Source organism: Apaloderma vittatum, unplaced genomic scaffold (assembly GCF_000703405.1).
Source record: "Apaloderma vittatum isolate BGI_N311 unplaced genomic scaffold, ASM70340v1 scaffold318, whole genome shotgun sequence".
In the NCBI taxonomy this organism is placed as follows: domain Eukaryota; kingdom Metazoa; phylum Chordata; class Aves; order Trogoniformes; family Trogonidae; genus Apaloderma; species Apaloderma vittatum.
The window spans coordinates 1-19,176 of NW_009728813.1; the positions used below are offsets into that span (position 1 = coordinate 1).

Consider the following 19,176-nt stretch of genomic DNA (forward strand, 5'->3'; position numbering starts at 1 on the left):
GTGCCCAGCAATAGAACAAGCAATAATGGGTATAAGTTAGAACATTGGAAGTTCCACCTCAATGGGAGGAGAAACTCCTTCCCTGTGCGAGTGCCGGAGCCCTGGCCCAGGCTGCCCAGAGAGGGTGTGGAGTCTCCTGCTCTGGAGACTTTCCAACCCGCCTGGACGCGTTCCTGTGCGGCTGCGCTTCCTGTGTGGCTGCCCTGGGTGACCTTGCTCTGGCAGGGGGTTGCACTGGGTGATCTCTGGACGTCCCTTCCAACCCCCAACATTCTGTGATTCCAACCCAAAGAGATTCTGTGAGGGATGGTAGGATGATGCGAGTGATGGTGCTCAAACCCGCCAGCCCCACGCTGGGTGGTTTGGGTTGAGGGTAGCGCCGGCACCAGTTCCTCTCCCAAAGCGCCTGCATCAGTTGCACCTCATGGAAAACTTGTCTTTGGGATCTGCAACATTTCTTTTTTAAGACCTTTCCTTGACTCTATCAGTGTCTTTTGATAAAGATACCCAGCGTCCACCTGACACTTGTCATCAGTTGATCATGAAGTGCTCGACACGGGAGTCCCGTGTAACGCGTGAGGAAACCTGCCTTCCCAAACGCGTGTGTGTGATTAATGTCAGCCTGACTTCAGCCACACACGTGTTCCCGTGCTCCTCGTCTTTTCCCAGTGTGTGTGTGGAAAGCAGATTGGTCAGATCGTTTTACTGCATCTGACAGGCAAGCTCCCTTTGGAATGTAAATAACGAATTTAAAGAGAAGATTTTTCTAGCTTTTCTTTAAAAAGTTTTAATGCTGTTTCCTCTTCAAAACACTGTACTTTTTTCTTTTTTTTTCTATTTTTGCCTCTTCCCTGCAAGTAACCATATTTTTGCTTTGTCCTTGAAGCGTGGCAACATGTAGAAGGATATCAAGGCAAAGAAGTGTCCCATAATTGTTGTATCAGCTGTAGGTAGCCTGCAGGACAGCTCTGGCATGCTGGCCGCAGCCGCTCACCGTGTCCTGGGTGTCAGGGGGAAATCTGGGTTTGCTCCATTCCTCCACGTGTGCTCACACCCTCGGGACGGGTGCTGACTGTGCAGTCTGTGTTCTCCAGCAGATAGCTTGGGCAAGCCAGGACTGCTGGCATTCTTTGCCTTTCAGCGCAAATAACGTTACGTAACGTGACCCAGTAAAGAGCGCTGCTGTGGAGAGAGGGAGCTCAAGTCTGAACTGTTCTTGAGGAGCAAAGAGCTGTCTGAAAATGCTCTTTGTCTCTTCGTTCTTATTTGCCTGAGGAATTGTTGTCGAGTGCTTTGAGTCAGGCTCCAAGGATCAACAAAGATTTGGTTAATTTTGTCTACTCAAACAGAAATGCATGCAAAAATTTGCACTTCCACTTAAAAGCTCTTCATCACGGTAGAGTGTCTCTATAATGCAGCAGGAACTTTATAACCCTTTGTGTTTTCAGTGATTAAAATAAAAATAAAAATTCTCCTTTGGCTTGCAATACGAGGCACCTCCGTTTTTAAGTGGAAGATGCAGAGACATAGAAACAAATTGACCTGCCAGAAGGCACACAGTAAGTCTGATGAGAAAGACAAAGTTATAATTCAGAAGGAGTTTTCTGTGTCTTTTCGTTATTGCCAGTAGATCACATCACCATTGAATGTGACTTTTGCCTCAGCATCCCTATGCTTCTGCCTCACTTCTTTCCTGACTCCAAAATAGTTACCTGCAGGTCGTTATTCTGTGAATTTTTAGGTACTGGGTAAATATCCTACCTGAAGATATTTCTGTCTAGCGTTCTTTATTACCATCTGTTTACTCTGTTGTAATGGCAAGATCACAACCACATGTTCTAGAAATTGAGAGATGACTGTATAAATGTGAGATAACACGGTGCTCTGCTCAATACATCTCTGAATTCTCAGTTTTTTCATTAGAAGTTTAAATAGACTTTTTCTACATCTGTGTTCCGTTTCTTCTACAAGTCAAACTCCTGTTGACTGCAGGAAGCTGCATCCTACTGTACCTTGAAAATTTTACTGTTAATTTTTACTCTTTTTACTCAGCCTTAAATTTTACTCTTCAGCCTACATTTAAAAGTTGATATGGAAAAGTTACTTAGAAATGTATATCTGTGACATGCCTTTTACATTATTTTTCTGTTATCTTCCTGTGCAGCTTCTCTGAATCTTATTTCACTATGAAGCAGCTGCCAGCAGAGACTATTCGTCTCCTTTCAAGTTCTCAGGTGATCACATCAGTCGTCAGCGTGGTGAAGGAGCTGCTGGAGAATTCCTTGGATGCCAGTGCCACAAATATTGATATTAAACTTGTGAGTCCTCTTTCTTCCTCTTTCAGAGAACTGAATGTAAAATAGGATGCAAGGAAAATTGTTCCCCTGCAAATGTACTTTTTAGACAGTTGTGTTTTGGGGAGTGGAAGGGTATTAATAGTGTTTACACATACATGTTTTCACCTCAAAGAAAAATGGTCCCAGATCAGTTTCCGTTACATTTTGGATGCAAAACTGAAACAGTAAGGTGTATCTTGGGGAATAAAAACTGTCGACTTACTAAATACTTCTTTTTTACTTAAAATTACTTTTTCCGACTGATATTTAAAAAAAACCCAACAAAATGCTGGACTTAAATTTCACTACTGGGCTGGCATGTTTAGTGCTTCATACAAAATACTGTCAGAAGGTGCAAATGGAAACAATGAAAAAGGTTGATGGCCATGCTGGATGTTTTTGTGATATAAATCACCATATTGTCCCTAATTACCGTGGTGTGCTCTGGCTACTTCTAACACTTGATAAAATAAGATGTTAAAAAAAAGATACTTTCTGAAAAAAAAAAGAAAATAGTGATTACAGTAAAGAACGTGTGCGGTTTCCTCCCGAATTGGGTAAAATAGCTAACTGATTGGCTTCTCTTGCTGCCATGAGCGTTTTTGGTTTTTTGGTGTTTTGTCAACAGCTGCAGAGTAGTAGTATCTCCTGCTTAAGAAGAAAGCATGTTGTTAACAGCCCAGAGCTATATCCAGTTTCCTTTCCTGCAAACATCAGTGAATGTCTAAGCTGTTCTTGAATGAAGTGTGACACAAATGCTTTTAATTAGGATTTTAATTCACTTTCTGCTTGTTTCTCTCAAGTGTTTTCCAGCTGAAGATGGTTCCCTACAGAAAGGAACATGCTTATTATTATGATTATATTATGATTTGCCTTAAGTGAGCTGAAGATACTCTATCTTCTCTATAGGCTGTGCTGACCTCAATATTTAGACGGCATGAATTGTGTGTACAAGTTACGGGGGTCAGAGTCGGATCCTGTGGCCAATCACTAATTGCAAGAAGTCAGCAGGAGGTTTTGGAGCTTTTGGAAATTGTTAGACCAAACTTTGTCTCTTGCTGAAGTGCTGATGCAGAGCCACGCATGTAGATAGCCCTCTCGTCACAGAGCAATAATCCAGCTGTTTCCATAGCGAGAGGTTCCGTAATCAGTTAAAAAGGGCATTTTCAGCCGCTTCTACTGCATGAGTCTGTGCTGCTGTGACGTTCTCTGTCAGTTCAGCCCAGCCCAAATCACTGTATTCCTATAACCAGCAAGAAACCCAACTTTATGCAGGTTGTCAGTGAGTAACGGAGATTTGCTGATTTTTCTTCTGTGGAAAAAGGAAAAGAGAGAAAAGCCTGCACTTTGCACAGCTGTACACGATAGTACTGTAAAAGGGTGGAGTGTTTTTTCTGGGATTTTTTTGGGTGATAATATTTTTATATCAAACTACTGTGTGAAAATTAAATAAGGTTGACCACATAATGAGGCTCAATGACCACACCAACTCTGGATTAGTTCAAAAGCACAGTAGAGAATGGAGGCTTTGAAATTTCGTTTTACAGCCTGAAGATTTTTTTGCCTGAAACTCGCAGCATTTTAATTTTTTTTTAACCTTTTCCAGACGCATTAGGAAGGCTAGCAGGTTAATTCAGACTCCTTACCCAACTTGCCTGGGCAAAGACTTGAATGTGGAGACAGACAGGAGTTAACCTGCACATGGCACGGTTCCTGGGTAGAAACCGTGGCAGTGGTCAGTTTTAGTGGCGATATTTGGCTACTGTTTTATTCTTGTTAACTTCTTGGCTGATCAGACTGCATTAGGTGATGTTATTGAGCATCTTTGCACTGGGCACCAAAGAGCTTTTACACAGCACTGAGAAAAACATCAGCTTGTAGTTTAGATAGTGCGATATGACTTTAATTAAAAGCCAGCCTTTTGATGAGAAACTGAACCGTGGCCTTTCTATAAGGTGTTGAGTGGTGTCTTATTTACTCACTTGAACCTCAGCTTTGTTGCTTTTAGAAATACCTGGTGGAGCTGTGCGCTAAGCATGTGTAGGACCATGATTTTGTTCTTGACACGAGGCCCTGGCTTCAGGTTAAAATGTGCTAAAAACCCCATTCATGCAGCAATATAATTGCAGGGCACCAGTCTGTTGGTTTTCCTGACTGACTTATAACGACAGGAGTTTTCCAGAATGATCCGCACAGTCTGAGACCTGCGTGTCTTAATTAATAGAGAAGGTGAGCAACAACCTGTGTTAGTAGTTGGAGCGAAGTTGGGATTCAGGAGGGACAAATCCAAGCTACAGGTTTGCTGTTATGCAAAATGGCTGTTGCAAACACTCATTTCTGTACTGATTTTTTTTTTTTTTTTTCCCCCAATGCACTGGCTGGGAGCTTTAATCCTAAGAACTTTCTCAGAGGAAGTTTAGCTGGTAGTGAGGTTGCACTGTACACCTGATCCATCTCATCACCTGGAGAGCAGAGTCCTACATCCGTCTGCAGACATTGCTAGACATTTCTGCGTGTTGTGATCCCTTCATCTTGCTTGGTGAAAACAAAAGTTACCCAGCAAGAGAACCGGATAATTTGTGCCGTCTTAGTAAGCTAAGTTGACCTTACAGCTGTCCTAACAGAGCTGTAGGTGAAACAAAAATGGCACCGTGCAGTTTTGAGTAAAAGAGGAAGGAGTTGAACCGTGTGGTTTGGCATCAGTGACTGGGTAGAGCAACCTAAACATCCCATGGGATCACAACCTCAGTAGCATTTAGGTCATGTAGCGCAGGGGAAGATGTAACAATGCAAAGGTAAAGCACTGAAATATTTTAAGTAAAGTGTATGCAAATAAAAGTGAATAATATTAGAAAATGGCATCAGCGACTGGGTAGAGCAACTTAAACATCCCATGGGATCACAACCTCGGTAGCATTTAGGTCATGTAGCGCAGGGGAAGGTGTAACAGAATGCAAAGGTAAAGCACTGAAATATTTTAAGTAAAGTGTATGCAAATAAAAGTGAATAATATTAGAAAAGAAATAGAGAATCACTAATGGAACATGATTCAAGTTGAAGAAATCTCACTTTTCGTAGGCAGTTCTGTGGTCTGGAAGTGAAAACTGAAACGGAAGAGTGGGGTGGATTGTAAAATGCTCAAATCCTTTATTAGTGCCTACAGCAGCAGGGCAGGAGGTTTCCTGTTTGTATCTCCTGAGGGTTTTTTTGTTCAGGTGAGGTGCCTTGCTTAGGTTCTGTTTTGCTTCCCAGCAGGAGGTTGACTCAAATATTAACAAAAGCATTGTTTTTAACCTGAAGATAGATTTAGCACATTCATTAACAGAGAAAGTGAAATGTACCTATGTTTCTATTTTTTTATCAGTTAACTAAATATATCTAGTTCTGTACCTATCTCAGAGGCTTCTGATGTTTCCCAGTGCAGAATATGTGTGAATACAGATACTGTCTTTACATACCTCCCTTTTCTTTTTTTAATTGCAATATTTTTGTACTTTGAGAGACAACTGTGGAAGTACTTACCTTTTTTCCCAACTGTTCTCAGTATATGCTCAGATGGGACAATAAAATTAGTTCTGTTTAATCGATCAGCTTTCTGGGAGCAACCATCCCATGCTTTGCACGCCAACAGTCGTGGTAGCCACTCATTTGAGAGATTCTTTCCAAGCAAAAACGGTTTTAAGGTCACCTAGATGTTACACACTGCAGCACATTTTTCTGTATGTTGCATCATAATCTTTTGAAAGAGCCTGGCAGGCTTCTGTAAAAGACGTTTAGTTAGTGATCCTGCAGCTCTGATGAACTTTCTCCGCTTGGCTGTCCCCATTCATGCCTTGCCCCCGTTAGAGTTTCAGCTCCTGTGTAGAGACTGGAAATCTACTAAAGTAGTGAAATACTGTAAATAGACTCAAATTGAAAACAGTTCTAAACGAGGCCTCACTGACTTTAATGGATGCAGAGCTGCATTTGTGGTGACTCCCCAAAAAGTTCATGCCAAATAGGTAAGAGAGGAGAAAAGATGTGGAAAAGTCTTTAGCTTTCCAGCTGTCGATCTCTTTCCCAACTTAGGTTTTGCAAATCTCATCGTAGTTTAAAGAAATTGACTTAATTCCTGCTTTAATTTTATTGTATTTATATTAATGTGGTGTTCCCAAACCACAGGGTATGAATTACATTATTTAATTAAAGAAACCATCACTACTGCCCCAACATGTTTTATTTTCCTCTCTCTTTTTTTTTTTTTCTCTCAAGCAGGGACATTTAATGGTTGCTCAGTTTCTCCAAATAAGCAAAACTCCACAGCTGCCTCAAACTTGTGTCTTAATTCATCAGTTGCTTTAGCGCTCTATTACATTTCTTTCTTTTTTTTTTTTTTTTTTAGGAGAATTACGGGTTTAACAAAATAGAAATAAGAGACAATGGCAGTGGAATCAAGGCTGATGACGTTCCAGTTATGGCAGTTAGGTACTACACCTCAAAAATAAGCTCTTCTGAGGACCTTGAAAGGTTGACAACATACGGTTTCCGTGGGGAAGCTTTAGGATCAATTTGCTGCGTATCAGAGGTGAGCAGTTGCTATAAACGTGCCTGGTCTTTTGTTGTGATTTGCTCAGTGTTTTCTTTTGTATCAGGACATAGGTACATGATTCTTCTACGTACACGTAGATATAAGGGATTCCTTAGAGCTCTGGTTTGTCCTCTTTAGCCTTAGCAGATCTAACGTGGAAGGGTATGGCTGAGTTCGCGGCTTGACTTTAGGGTAAGTCAAAATGAGGAAGAGCAGGTGGTGGCCAGGAGGAGTCGTTTCAGGGAACTGATGGCCCACATAGCTACCGTGCCGGTAGTGATTTCTGCCTTGATGTTATCTAGGTGATTGGCAGTCATGGGATCTCCCCGGGCTCCACGTTGCTCTTTGACGTATATACGACTGCAGTTGCACAAACTTCGTTGTCTCTCTGAGTAAACAGGAACCTGCTCCTTGGACTCTGTGAGCCTGCTCTGTATGTTTGTGTCAAGAGGACTGACAGTGTCCTGATATTTAGGGTTTAACTTGTTGACTGGAAGTAAGGAAGTTTGTTCAGAACCCTCTGAGAAGTGGTTATGCTGTTATGCATCGTTCTCTGCCTTTCTGGATTTGTGCTGTGCCAAGGTCAAGTTTTGGATTCTTCTTTCTGAGTCTGTCAAGGATTCCATCCTGCAAGGAGATACCGATACCTGTCTGATTGGAAGCATCAACCGTTGAGGTCAGGAGAGATGTTAGAGTGTGGCTCCTCGCTCCCTTGGGCTACATTCCCACTGCACTAAGCAGGAGTGGGTTGTGTGGTCGGGTGGAGATTTCCAAAGAGGCTTTCAGAGGGGCTGGTGCTGTGACAGATGTCAATCAGTGGTTTCTTCTAATGGGTTGTCAGAGCAGGATGCCATCCATCCTGAGCTTTTAATCAGCTCTACGGTACATTTCATAAGAGATGGGAGGTGGCCTGAGTGTATTAAGTGCCTTAGTAGGTGTTACTTCAGTCCCTGGACTGGTAATTACGTTAATTAAACAATTCTGGCATTAATTGCATTCTGCCTACCCAAACTGCCCCCTGAAGTTCCAGTTAAGAGTTACCATTGGCCCTTAAGTAGGTCTGTAATATTGTCATTTCCGTTTAAATCAATTGCTGCTTCTTTCTCTCCAGAGGCATGGCTGAACTCTAAATGATTCATATGAGACACTGAAATAAACCAAAATATCCTGAAGCTCTGTATGTGTCATAACTTTTATGTCTTTCGGGTGGTTTAAGTGCAGTGGTTCGGTCGTTCCGAATGTTGATACCTGAACTTGGTGAACTGTGGTTTTATCGAACTTCTGGTTTATGACTGGTCTTGCTAAAGCTGCTCTGTGTACTACCATGATAGCTTACAAAACATGCTACTACTGATTGCTGGATATGTTTGGGTGTGGAAGGATAACATGCTGTTTGTTTGATAGTAGTTGTTATCTTTTGTGGAAACTCACACGAAGAAGTCGCCGTATGCTTTCTCTCGTGAAGGATGAAAATGCAAAATTAGCCACGATTTTAGTCATTTATCTAACCCGTCTTAGAACAGAAGATACAGGAGTGCGTGCTGTAGTAGTAGGGATTGCTACGCTTTGTGTATTAGTGTGATGGAAATGCAGATGTGATGGTTAGATAGATGGGAAAAGGAATAACAATGCGGAATGTTTCTGTGACTCTAAGAAACACATGTAGAAGTAAAAATGGATAAACTAGTTAAATTTAGTTGTGGTGATGAAATGCAGTGGCAAGAGTGGTAGCAAAGCTTACCTAACCTCATTCTGAACTTTGTGAATACTTGATCAGCATAATTTTCTTTTTAAAATCTCTTTTCAGGTTTTGGTCACGACAAAGACGGCCACTGATAATTTCAGCACTCAGTATGCTTTGGATAGCAATGGGCACATAACTTCCAAAAAGCCTTCCCATCTTGGGCAAGGTAGGGTCTCACAGTTCTGGTGTTCTGCTGGGACAGAAGTATTTCATGTTTCTCTGAGGCTCTATTTGATACCTGTTTTGTACTTAAAGGCTGAGTATGAAATCTTTGCACCTGTAAACATTTCTTGCCTTATGTCTGTTAACTGGGAATGTGGTGTTATTGTAAGAAAAAATACATCTTGGAAGTTGGTTTAGGTAGTAATTATAAACTAGTTTCTCCTCTGACTTGCTTCTTTCAAGCTGACAGCAGAAATAAAAGCTGTAAAAATTGACCTTAGGTCCAGGCAGACTTCCTATATAAGTATATGAAAGATTCATTCAGGAGCAAAGTAATGTTTCTGTACAAAGCAAAATCCTTGCTTGGAGGAGGAAGAGTTGCCCTGCTGCTCTGGGAAGGAGCTGCTGGAAGCAGCGTGGCCGTAGAACCGGACAAAGTCGCTGTTCTTCCTCACCTGCAGGAAGAGCGCGTTGCTAGACATCCTTCTCTGTGTTTTGTGTGAAAGATTCAAAGTTGCCCTCACCTCAGAGCTGGCCTTCGTGGTTTGGAGGGAATCACAGCTCTTGAGGTCTATAGGTATTTTGGGGGGGAGGGAGGAGGACTGCTAATTTGGGATATTTCTTCTCATGCTAATGTCATCTCAGTTAGTCTTACTAAGGTTTATTTTGCATGCAGGAGCATGCAGCCAGGTCTCTTCAAGTAAGAATGAAGTTTCCTCAGTCAGTGGTGTGCTTTCAGTGTACTTTCCACTTATTTTTTTGGTCACCTGGTTGCAGGTACTACAGTAACAGTCCTGAAGTTGTTTAAGAATCTTCCTGTGAGAAAGCAGTTTTACTCAACAAATAGAAAATGTAAGGAAGAACTGAAAAAAGTCCAAGATCTACTGACAGCATACGGTATCATAAAACCAGACCTGAGGATAACCTTAACACATAATAAGGTAATATTGAGTTTTTCTTTATCAGCCATCTTAAGGATAGGTTTCTGATGAATTTATGCAGTTCATCTCATGCTTACATAACATGTTTCATTCCTAGGAATTTTCTTTCATTGTAGGTTTGTTTTGGTCTTCCCTTTTTTTGTTCCCTTAATAGGTATGTGTTTATGACAGTTACAAATTTTGATCCTAGACTTCTAAGATTTGAGCTCACATCTCTTCGGTCTGCTCCAACAGATGCCTGGTTAGATATACAAAGGATACAAATCAGTTTGAATGCTAGCGCTATAAGAATGATTTGACATGCCAGTGGTTAGTAAAGGTGTTGGTGATGGTCTGCAGAACCCAGAAGTAAGACCTTACTAGGCCATGGGGCCTGACCAAGTATTAAGCTAAGCCAGCTGAAAAAAACCCTCACAACTTACTTGGTTAGGCTAGATGGATATTATAAGTGCTCAATACAGAATGGTGGTTGTGTTTGAAAAGGCTAAAAAATTCAGAGCAACTTGCTACATTGGTGTAAGTTATAACAGGATTTAGCTGAGTTCTTTGTTTGGGCTTGGGGGACAGGTTCAGAGACTGCTCGGAGGCTGTTTTGACTTCACAGCATTCCGAGCAGTAATTTTACGGCACGACTATGGAAATTGCAGACACAGCTACAGAAATAACGCATTGAGCAGTTCTTTACCCGACCCAATTTAATGTAGCCATTTTTATTGACTATAGTCTCGCTTTGGACACCTGAGAGGAAAGCCATGCTGCTGAATTTCCCGGTTGCCGCAAAGGAGAGAGTGACATCTCGTGGCCAGACCCCTCAGCAATTCCTTTTCTGTTCTGAAATCATTTTGTGTGTTGATTTTGCTGTTTGGCCTGTTCATTGAGCCCTTTCCATCAGTTACTCTGACAACCAGTCGTTCACGCTTTGATTCCTTTTCAGTGGGAAGGATGAATGATGCTGTGCTTGCTTGAAATGACCGCAGATTGCTCATCATTTTCTGGGGCTGTATGACGTGCTCTTATTATATTTATGTATGTGTTTCCAAATATCAAAGTTTAAATACTGTGAAAAACAAAAGCCAGAAAAACAAAACCACAGAATTCGTGTTCCAAAGCGGAGAAAGTTTCAATCTTACTTTATTGGGACTACAGAAAGCTTGAAACCAGAGATTTCAGGAGTGTTCGCTTCTAAGAATGTGTTAAGATCCTTGAAATAATCTGGCAGTGGTTCACATTGGTCTTAAATGTTGGTTAATAAAACTTATTGGTCTTTTATTTGTTCTTTGATTTTGCCCTCTCTCAAGTTGCAAATGATTATTTTTTTTTATGGCGTTTTGATTTAATCACCTTTCATTGGACTATTACGTATGCTGTTTTTCTCGGCTTATTTTAATGCGATGGCAATGATGTGCAAGAGGTTGATTACACACCTTTTTTGCAACACTTGCTGAAAAGAACAGTGTGTGGAGAGTGGCCGTGGTATGTTGGTTTTGACTCCTGTTAGCTTCGGATGTCAGTTCTTCAGTGCACAGACTGAGTAGGTAAAATAACTCAGTACAAATGCTATTTTCAGGCAGTATTATCTGCTGCAATGACAGAGATGGCGCTGATCTTTTGAGGCTCTAACTTCGGCGCTGCCGGCCTTATGTTCTTTGAAGTTATTTAGAAGAAATGAAAACCGGTAAGATACTGCTCAAACTTTTGTCACAAGAGGTCGCTCAGTAGCTATTGCTGAGCAGGGAAAAGAAAAAGCTTAAGAAATCGTAGAGAAAGTGTAGCCTCTCTCTGTGCGTGTGCAAATGCTATGAAATAGTCTGAAAAAAACTTTACAGATTCTTCTGTTTCTACTGCTGGTTTTTTTCCTTGCAAACTGAAAAATGAGCTATTGCATCATATCTTTGAAGAAATTGGAAATGTTGAAATTCCAACGCCTAACGACTTTCAGCAGCTCTATTTGCATGTGTTTGACCATAATATCACAAAGCATGAATATTCCTTAGTTGTTCTTCCCTCAGGTGCTGCGTGTTATTGTCATTAAAATGAATAATTCGGATCAGAAAGTGCTTTTCCTATAGTGATACTACAGTATTTCTGTGCTATGATAACACTCTGCTGAAAAGGATTGCCTGTGATTTTTGTTATTTTTATTATTGCCTGTGCTTTTTGTTATTTTTATTATTGCCTGTGCTTTTTGTTATTATTTTTTTCTCCTGGTGGTTCTTATGTTTCTGTCAGAAATATTCTAGGAGGAAGAATGGGCTTCTCAGAGTGGCTCTATTTTTTCAGGTAGTTCCTAGGTGTGATATATTAGCTTTTTTAAAATGGTATGTGCAGTTATTCAGAGGAGTTCGTAGAATCCTGAATTCTTGAGGCTGAGCCAGTGCTTTCTGTTGCAGTGAAGGGAGGTACACATCAGGAGTAAGATCAGGTTCCAAGGCTTAAATGAGTGAGAAGATAGCTGAGATGACATGTTACAGGAAAAGATGGGTTGAAAGAATAGGAAGGGTGGTAAGTGGATAAAGTGTATTTCAAATAAATCTCCCAAATAAATGACAAAGATGATGCATCAAAAACAAATAAACAACCAGTCTTTGAAGTCTGTATTTTAAAGAATTTAAAGGAGAATGGAAGAAAGCAGAGCCCTGCCTAGCTTTACCAAGGAAGAAGGTAACGAGACTGAAACTTTTGTAGAAGTGCCTGAGGTTGGGCATCTGAAACCACTTGCCTGGTTGATTCTAGCAGACACTTATTTTGGCAAGTCAGCCCTCTTACTGAGGTGTGGAACATATATGAATTTTTAGGGTGTGCGATACATCTCATGATTGGTTTCTGCCGTGTTCCTTGTGTGTTTTTGTGTTGGTTTTTTTTTTTTCTAAAAGGTGAGTGTCTTGTGCTTCTGAATGAAGTTTCAAGAAATTTTTCTTCTTGCTGTGCCGCATTTCGTATCTGTGTTAGTTCAGGAAATATTCCTCTTAAGTGTCTGATTTCTTTTAGGTGGAGAACTACACCGCTTTTCCTGCCTTTGGGTTGTTTTTCAGTAAGGAAGAAAGTAGATGTCCTTTTCTCAGTCATCCTAGGGTTCATGGAGTCTCCATCAGTGGATTTCCAAGATAGAAAATACTCTATTGCTCCTTCTGCTCAGAATGTTTTGTTTGCGTTAGCAATAAATAATGAATCACTTTGCAGATCAACCCTTGAAGTACTATTGCTATTTTGACAACTTGGATTAGCTAGTGCTCCTTCTTTTTATGAAGGTTTATCCTGCCAAGACATTCTTTGAATACTGATAATGTTGATCCTCTTGCCAGTGTGGTTATGTTAGAAAGAGGTATTTTTCCTCTTTCATCACCGTGTTCCTTGAAAGCATATTGAATAATGAGACAGCCAAATGGAAATAATTCACATGAGTATTCAGCAAGTTTATTTAAAGTTAACATTATCTGAATGCGTGCTAAGAACATTCCAAAGTCAGCCACTGCTCAAACTGTGTCAAACTCTTCAGCCCGAAATGCGTGTTCTGGCCCCCTCTGAGCTCGGTCCGTGTTTTCCCCGAGGCAGTGTCGGGCTCTTCCCTGGAGCTGCAGTTTTCACACTCTTTGCCACCAGCGACTCGGTCTTACAAGCCACTGACGGTGGTTAAATGCCTTTGTGTGTGGAAAGGCTGGTGATACTGATTGCTTAAATTCTGTTCTACTTGCCTTTCTTCCACAAATGCTGGGGGGAGAGGGGACACCCGATAGCTGTACCTGTTTTCACAAATTCAGATGTGATGGGGCTGAACAGATTAGGGGAACAGGTGGTTTGGCTGGTGCCTGTCAGCAGGTCATCCCATACACGACTGGCCCCGTGGCTTGCGAAAAGCACAGTTGGGCCAGAAGTAGACTCAACAAATTTTCCAGTTTCTGTTGGGAAAAATCTGCATACGGGAATATTTTTTTTATATCCCCCCTGCAGTGTTTTTCATGCATAGCATTTTGAAGCCTTGGTCACACACAGTTCTGCCTAGAATACTGGGTCTTGTTTGTTTTTTGAGAAGAGTTGTGAGTCACAATTTCTGGATGCAAGAGGTCAGTTTTAAAGCTGTTATTATAGCGGTGGTGTTCCCCAAACCCCCGCTGGGATTGGTGCTGACCTAAAGGATGCCATCTTCATTTCTTTTTCCTTTACAGTATGTCTCCTCTTATTTCCAAATCTGGATAATCTCAACCTACAGTCTGCATCCAGTAGTCTGAAACCAGTTTGTTTATTGTGTCTGTTTCCTCTCTAGTAAGTGCATTAGGGTAAATTTATCGTTTTCACTGTTGGGATTATACTTTGTATTTCTTTGTTGTCTTTCCAAACCCTGCTGTAACTGTGTGTTGAAAAGAAATCCGCATTGAGCAGAAACAGCAGCATGTAAGCTCTTTCTTGAGCCTGCTCTGTTTGATGTAATGATGAGAAATTAAGTCCCTCCTTAATCTGTCTGTCTTAAAATATAAAGAGGAATTATGATTGAGAATCTGCAGTGCTCCACAGCCAATGTGCTCTCATGCTGACCTGCAATATAGCTCAGTCTTTACTTCTGCTCGTTGTTCAGTGCCTTTGCTGAGAAAGCCAAACAGAGAGTTAATTATGGTGGGTTTTGTGCCGAGGACACCTGTCCACTAGGAAATGCGCTGAGACCCTCAACTCAATTTACATCGGCCACAGAACAGCTGCCAGATGGTAACTACTTTTGGTCACTACCAACCTGGTTGAATTTGAACTGGTGACCTAGAGGTGAAATGCTCTATATCCTATTACTAATTCCTTGAGGTTTCCAGTTTCTCATCCATCACTTTTTTCAAATGACAGCACAGTATATGTCTGAAATCTCAAAACAATTACCGTGTCACAGAACACAGCGTGCGCTGCAGAATCTGAGATGTGCCTTTACCTCCTGCGAGGCTTTTGCACTTACTTTGTGCACTTGGAAAAGTTTAGCAGAAAAAGGATGTTTTCTAAGCTGCCTGCAAGTTTTCCCTCTTGCTTACCTAAGTACTTTGTCACAGTTTGTTTAACAGAAATAACGTTCCTCTGTTTTACAGAAGGTTTTTAAACATCCCTTTATTTAAATTGAATTTACTGTGGTGGTGGTTAGCCTCTGAATGACAGTTGAGGATTAGAAACTGCGGGGTTTGGCAGTAGTTTAATCGTTCAGGAGGTTTTGTTTCTCTCTTTTTCTTTCTGCTGTGGATTAGAATTTCTCTAATCACCCGCAGCTGAACGTGGTTGGCTAAAGCAGCCAAAAGCCTTACAACTCTCTAGAGCCTTCGTAATTCTTGGAAGGCTCTGGAGATGTGTTGCCTGATAATGGCCCTTGGATTCTTGTAGAATCCATTAGGTCCTCTCTTACCTCGCCTCCCAACTCCCAAATCCAAGCGTTTCTCCAGTGTGTGATGCTCAGGAAAGCCTTTTAGTCGAGGGAGTGCTGTCGGATCACAGAAGGGGAATCTGGGGAGGAAATACATCGGACTTGGTAGGGAGAGTGGAACATTACTGCCTTTCAACAAACCCCTGTGATAGCTGTAACGTCTGATTCCTGTGGGATAAGCAGGTATGTCAGCTGCACCTGATGAGTGCCTGGAGTTTCTCCATGGCATACCTCTGCTGGTCGTTGTCCCACCATCACTTGAGAAATGGATGGGGCAGCTAATTCCTGCAGGACAAGTATAAAATGTATGGGAAGATAACTACAATTGTGTAGAGAGCTGCGTTATTTTTCTTTAAGCTAAATTGAAGAATTCTGTTTTCAAGAGAAGATTATGCAAGAGCTCTCCTTTAGTGAGATAACTTACTGGCTTTTTTAAAAAACCACAGCAGTTATGGGATAGAGCCGATTAATAACATCGGCAGTCTTCTAGGCTGAGATTTTAAAGAATGTGGCTAAGACTTCATCTTGATCTCTTCTTCATCTTAGTTATAGGCTTTCTTCCGCTGCAGCAAACGCGCCAGCCCTTGCAGCCAGAGCCTGGGCATCATGAACCAAAGAGGCTGCCCACATCGTACGAGGGGACGTCTTTTTGTTTCCCTTGGGTTCAGTTCCAACTTTGGATGTTGCTGCCTGGCTCTGCTCCTGTTCTTATATTTTCTTAACAGGTAGGCAAGGATGTTTTCAGTTATATCTGAGCTTAATCAACCACTAGGTTTCAAGTGAGGAAAGCTGTGGAACATACCAGCCCAAAGAGTTAATTAACTATCTGCAGCGAGATCTCGTGTGCCGAGGTTTTTGAAGCAGTAAAACAAAGCTGGAGAGACTGTGAAATGCAGTTCTCTTCTGCAGAGCTAACTCATGTTCCATTACCAATCTGCAGTTCCTGCTCTACAAGACTTTTACACCCTCAAACTTCAGCACGGGATGAATAACACAACGTTTATTACAAAACAAATACAATAGGTGATTTCTGGGTAGTAGAAGTCCACTTTGGTAAGTTACTGCCATTACGTAATAAGTTAAATTCATCCTGTTTACCTTATTATAGCATCATAGTTGCACTGAAGGAGCTGCAGTCAGCAACAACTTTTTCTTCTGTCTATGACTGCAAGTCATTGTGGCTGCTTGTAGAAGTTCTAAAACATGAAGGATAGTTAAGGATGAGGAGCAGGTGTATTTTTTCCTGTGTCTTTCCTTTGAGGAGACCAATAATGAGCAGCTCTTATTCTCCTTAGCATCATATACCAGGGACCCCAGTGGGAAGACGTTGCGTGCCCTTTCTCCACTCTTCTACACTTTTTTTTTTTTTCAGGAAATCCTTCTGGGCTACATGTGTGCGTACCAAAATGCACAGGGATGCCTGCTCCGCATGTGTGTGTACGTATGACATCCCCCCCTAAACGTACGCATGCGCCTGCCTGCGTGGGGTGGAGAGGTCCATGCCCATGGACAGACACATACACATCTCTGGAGATGTGCAATAGACTTTATCTGCATTATGACGTTTTCTAAGATCTAGATCCTGTAATCTCTTTCAATGAAACAAGGAGGGAGGTGGTATATATTTGGCTAGCTCTAGCAAAACTTAAGATGGGCCATATGTAATAATATATCTTTGAGTAGGCTCTTTCTGCAGTGTCATCATACTGACCAGAGTCAGGTTCTTCCTTGGCTCATCCTGGACAGCCGCTTTATATGACCTAGAAAAAAAATATGGGGGGTGTGTGGGGGTGTGTATTTTTAGCTAAACTAAAGGGTATAAGCAAGGTTAAAAAAATAGGGTATTGCAGGAACCTTGGGGAAGCAGGCACTTTGTAAAGTAAATAAAATGGAATGGGCATTGTTTCTTTGTGAATTTTCTTGATGCCTGTCGATACATCTGGAAAGTCTAGAAAAATAATTTTCTTCAAATTACCAGTTATTCTTATGTCATTGCTTCATAATGTGCAGTCAGGGCTAAAAGTGAATACACAATCTATTCTGTGTTTATGTAGTACAGAAATTTAGGAGTTGCCTGGCCTCTTCAGTATGTAGGCTTTTACCTGCAGTGGTAGCTAGTTCCTAAAATTTGGTCTGTAATGGTGAGTATTAGCATCTGATAAATATATGACTAGTTAAAAAGTAGCCCCTGATCTCATTATTAGTATCTGCTTTTAGCAAGCTTGCATTTAATAAGTGTTCATTTTCCACAGCTTTCTTAAAACCATGTTACTGAAGGGATCTTTTCACAGTCCTGAGCCTCGGCCATTCAGCAGGTCAGGCAGTGTAATAACCTTGCGTTAATCAGCAGCTGAGATTTATATCTGTACCTGCGGCATCACACTGGGATAACCGAAGATCAGCAGCCTGATGTTTATATTAGTCACGTAACAAGTGTCTTTCTTGCTTTGGTCACATGCCTTTAATCTAAAATACATCCAGTAAAGAAAAAAATGGCTTGGCACTTTGTGTTTCCATTTTAAGTAATCGGTTTTAAAATAGAAGCGGTACAGGATATGTTTTATAAGAGGAGCTCTAAAGAAGAGCACAAATTCTTTCATCACTCCAAAATATCTTTGAGGAGATTTACAGCAGGTGGAGAGGAGAGAGGCTGAGAGGACAGCCTGGGGCTGCCCAAAGCACACCGCCTTTGCCTATGTCTGCTGCTGAGGTGCACTGGGGGCTTTCCCTGCCAGAGCTGTGGACTCCTGGCCTGTGGCTCTGCTTGCTCCATTCTTCTTCTCCCCTTTTTGTATTTGCAGCCCTCCTTGGTGTAAGTTGTCCTTTATATCTGAGGGGAGTGTGCTCACTGTAGGTGAGCCAGCATGTCTGGCTGTCTGGGTGGTGTGTAGGAGCCGAGTTACATGCGGGCAGGACTAAAAAGCCCCACTTCACAAATTTTCCGTAGCCTGTGTGGAAATGGAGAATTAAAGATTTGGGGTAGAGTTTGGAGCTCAACACTCTCAAAGCTTTACAATTCCACCTGTCCTGTAGGAAAGCAATATCATTTTACAGGAGCACCGTGTTCTTCTGTGGAATTCACCCCGCAAGGCCAGTGAATATCCCACTGGACAGGTGGAATTTTAAGTCTATGTATTACATTTCTTGAGATGGGTGCGTGTGTAGTTTCCCTTGCTCACCATGCTTTCACATAACATCCTGTACCAGAATACTGTAAACTATTTTGAATTTGTTGGACACGTGGCACTGATTTAAAACGTGGATTTTAAACAGCACCGTGACATCAGATTTAAAATGCGACTTGCTGCTTTTTTTTTTCCCCCCTCTTGTGTCTGAACGTTGCACGTTGGAATACGCTCGGTCAGCTACCGGTGACGGAAATAGATCTAAAGTGGATCTCAATCTACCAGTCTCAGTTGCCTAGAAGCAGAAAGCCAACTAAGCAAAATTTTTTGTTGTTGTTGATACACAGCAATAAAAGTCAGCAGATGCGGAGTTAAACTTGTGGCTGTTTAGTGTGGGACAAAATTTCGCCTCCCCAAGTAACTAATACTTTCTGTATATGGGAGTGGACTTGGCAGGTAACTTCTGATGCAAGTTGCAGTTCATATTGTCTTAATGTATTAAATTTTTGCAGGAATATTGCAAGATACTTAGCGAAGAGAGCAGCTATCCTTTTATCCTAATTTTTACAAAGTTTCATTACCTTGCTTTTTTTATAAATACTTCCTTAGGAAGCACTTTGCTTTCTAAACAGCAGGCTTGTTATAGACCTAGAGTATCCAGATGAGAGCTACGCATGGACATCTAATATCCTGATTTCCACCTAAATGGCCTGTCTGTTGTGTGTAAGTACTGTAAGCATTACAGTGCCCGCCTTCAAATGCTGCCCACCCTGCCAGAGGTGTGTCATAAACCCTCAATTCATATGCTCGATAAAAACATGAAGCCTACTGCTCCAGATCTGAGAGGTCTGGTCTCATTGAGATCATTGGTCTCATTGGTATTTTCATTTTTAATGATTATTTTAGGAGCAGGAA

At 41.5% G+C, this 19,176-nt stretch overlaps 1 protein-coding gene across 2 annotated transcripts in view; it reads left to right on the forward strand.

The window, feature by feature from the left end:
- Window positions 1-2,164: 2,164 nt before the first annotated feature.
- PMS1 (PMS1 postmeiotic segregation increased 1 (S. cerevisiae)) overlaps window positions 2,165-19,176 on the forward strand; it is a 40,526-nt gene continuing 23,514 nt past the window's right edge. For both annotated transcript variants that reach the window (XM_009874186.1, XM_009874188.1), the window contains exons 1-4: window positions 2,165-2,318; window positions 6,718-6,900; window positions 8,711-8,813; window positions 9,587-9,750. In XM_009874186.1, the coding sequence (XP_009872488.1) occupies window positions 2,187-2,318; window positions 6,718-6,900; window positions 8,711-8,813; window positions 9,587-9,750 (582 nt within the window). In that variant the 5' untranslated portion in view covers window positions 2,165-2,186. The remainder of the gene's footprint in view (window positions 2,319-6,717; window positions 6,901-8,710; window positions 8,814-9,586; window positions 9,751-19,176) is intronic.